This window comes from Penaeus chinensis, chromosome 41 (genome assembly GCF_019202785.1).
Source record: "Penaeus chinensis breed Huanghai No. 1 chromosome 41, ASM1920278v2, whole genome shotgun sequence".
Classification (NCBI taxonomy): domain Eukaryota; kingdom Metazoa; phylum Arthropoda; class Malacostraca; order Decapoda; family Penaeidae; genus Penaeus; species Penaeus chinensis.
In genome coordinates this window covers 26,299,507-26,302,006 of record NC_061859.1, presented here as the reverse complement: position 1 = coordinate 26,302,006, position 2,500 = coordinate 26,299,507, and the positions used below count along the sequence as shown (strand labels likewise).

The 2,500-nt window shown below is 35.1% G+C and overlaps 1 protein-coding gene across 1 annotated transcript in view; it reads left to right on the top strand.

Moving 5' to 3' along the window:
- LOC125047415 (intersectin-1-like) overlaps nt 1-2,500 on the top strand; it is a 108,427-nt gene that overhangs the window by 92,428 nt on the left and 13,499 nt on the right. Inside the window, 1 exon segment of the mRNA XM_047645601.1 lies at nt 433-503. Coding sequence (XP_047501557.1) covers nt 433-503 — 71 coding nt within the window.

The following is a 2,500-nucleotide window of genomic DNA, read 5'->3' as shown; positions in this document are numbered from 1 at the left end:
AAATGCTGTGCTGATTTTTTATATTTTTGTGAAATGGTTCTTCACATAGATGGCTCTGCTAGTGCTTAGCCACAAAAGAGTCAATTAGTAGACCTTGTGACCTTACCTGATTTCACCTTTCCTTGATTGGCAGGAAAAATGTATTTTTTACTAGTGCTATAAATATGGATGGTGTTATTTTTATTATGAACATTATAATCACTATAATGTTATAAACATTAGTTACAGCAAAATAAGATAACGTAAAATATTTTCATAAATCAATGAAAAGGGTGAACAGGGGAACAGGCAGTACTCATAACTGGCTCATTGGTGACTTAGAACAAGTGTAGCCATCTATGTGTAAACCCACAGTGGGTATGGCATGTACGTACATGCCATGCCTGCCGGCAATGGGTTAAGAAACTCTAGCATTTTTGGTATTCCTTTCAGATTGCACAATTAACGCCATACCTAAGGTTTTGCAGTTTACAAATCCAAGGAGCAACTTTATTAGGAGAGAAGTAAGTATCTACATGCTTTATGAATTTTAATTTAATGTCTATTTCCCTGTGCTTTTCAGGTTTTCTCTCTGTAAATTGTTTAATGCTGTGCTTCCTGTATGCCTGTGGAAATAGTTATAATTTTTGCTGTATTTAACTTTATCCCTTCAAAAGCTTATTGCTTTTGAGTGAGGTGGGGTGTATTCAATTAAGAGTGAGGTAGAACACACTGTCTTTTTATATTGATTACTATTATATTCATGGGGGTTATTGCACATTTTGATATTAACCCAATGCTGATGGGGAAAATCAATAAAAATGGGGAAAATGCTATGCTCATTTTTTTATTATTTTTGTGAAATGTCTCTACACAAAGATGGCTCTGCTAGTGCTTAGCCACAAAGGGGTCAGTTAGTAGACCTTGTGACCTTACCTGATTTCACCCTTCCTTGAATTGGCGGCAAAACGTATTTTTTACTAGTGCTATGAACATTGAGGATGTTATTTTTATCATAAACATAATCACTATAATGTTATAAACATTAGTAACAGCAACAAAAGATAACGTAAAATATAAACGGGCGAGACAGGCAGTACTCGTGATTGGTGACTTAGTACAAGTGTAGCCATCTGTGGGTAAAAACAATCAAACAAGTAAACTCACAGTCGGTTTTGGGTTAATAATCAATCAGGTAAATGCACATTTTATTCTATTATCTATTTGGCCAAACTTTAAAAGTTTTTTATATGGTTAATCTCTACTTATGCTACAAATAATTTATGTTATTAGCTTTTAATGTTTATGGAAGGAGTTATAACAGGAAAATGTTTAACATTTATCCAATATTTGTAGAGGGTGTAAACTTTTAGATCAGTAACTAGTTTCATTTGGTTGGATGGTATTATCTATTGAGCAGTAATGGGAAGCCAACACAATGTCAGACCATACATCTCAGTAATGTATGATTTGTAAAGGTCAGACCTTTTCCTAGCATGTTTTTAGATATTCCAACTTTCACATATCATATATCTCTGTGACCTATTTGTTATTTAACTTTTTTGCTTCATGTGTGCCCAGCTGTGCGGACTTTGTCGTTATCCATTGAAATGTTTTTAAGAGTTGGATCTAGCTGCCTTGTGGTGTACACTTGGACTATAATCTAAGAATTAGCAACTCTCCCAGATGTGTGGCTTGTAGCCTTGGCCTACATAAACACTCATATATGGTACCAAGAGTCCTCGTTGTCTCCTCTTTGCAGTGCTATTAGCCCTTTTTTCATACATCTATTTTTTTGCATTTTTGACATATTCCACCTGTGCAGTAACAGTAATAATAAGTGACATTTTATTATTGGTTATTTTTTTATATTTTTGCATTATTCAAGTTTCCGTAACACTTTACGTTGCTGGTAATGATTGACAAGAATATATTCCTGCGTGTGGATATAGTGTCATCCCTGGAAACAGTCTTCATAAGCTTCACTCTTTTGGACATGGAAATCCTCCAGGAACTCATGAATGAGCCCCTTCCTGAGCCAGTCTCCCTCCAGTGCTTTGTGCACTCATGACAAACCATTTATGTCACCCAGCCTTAGGCCAATTTTTTTTTTCCATGATGAGAAGTTCCTGTCACCCATCTCTCAGCCAAATATTTTCATGTCAAGATTTCCATGTCATTCATATTCATCAGGTTGATTAGGATCATAACTGTTGGGTCTGAGTGCTAAATCCAGTTTCACCTTAGTGCATTCTGTACTTCCTTCTTGTTACTTGCTGATGGATATTCTCATTAGAGTGTATGATCTTATGACCAATATCCATATAAAGCTGTCAAGTTTTGCTCAAAACCCTATGTCAAATATCTCATCTGAAGAGATATTTAAGGGACTGTGTCCTCAGGATATGTCCTCTAACATCCATACTTTATTTCACCAAGCTACATATATATTCCCTTAATTGACATATTATATATGCCATCTCTTATCTTTCAGAATATCATTAGCTCTAAGCTTTCTCTT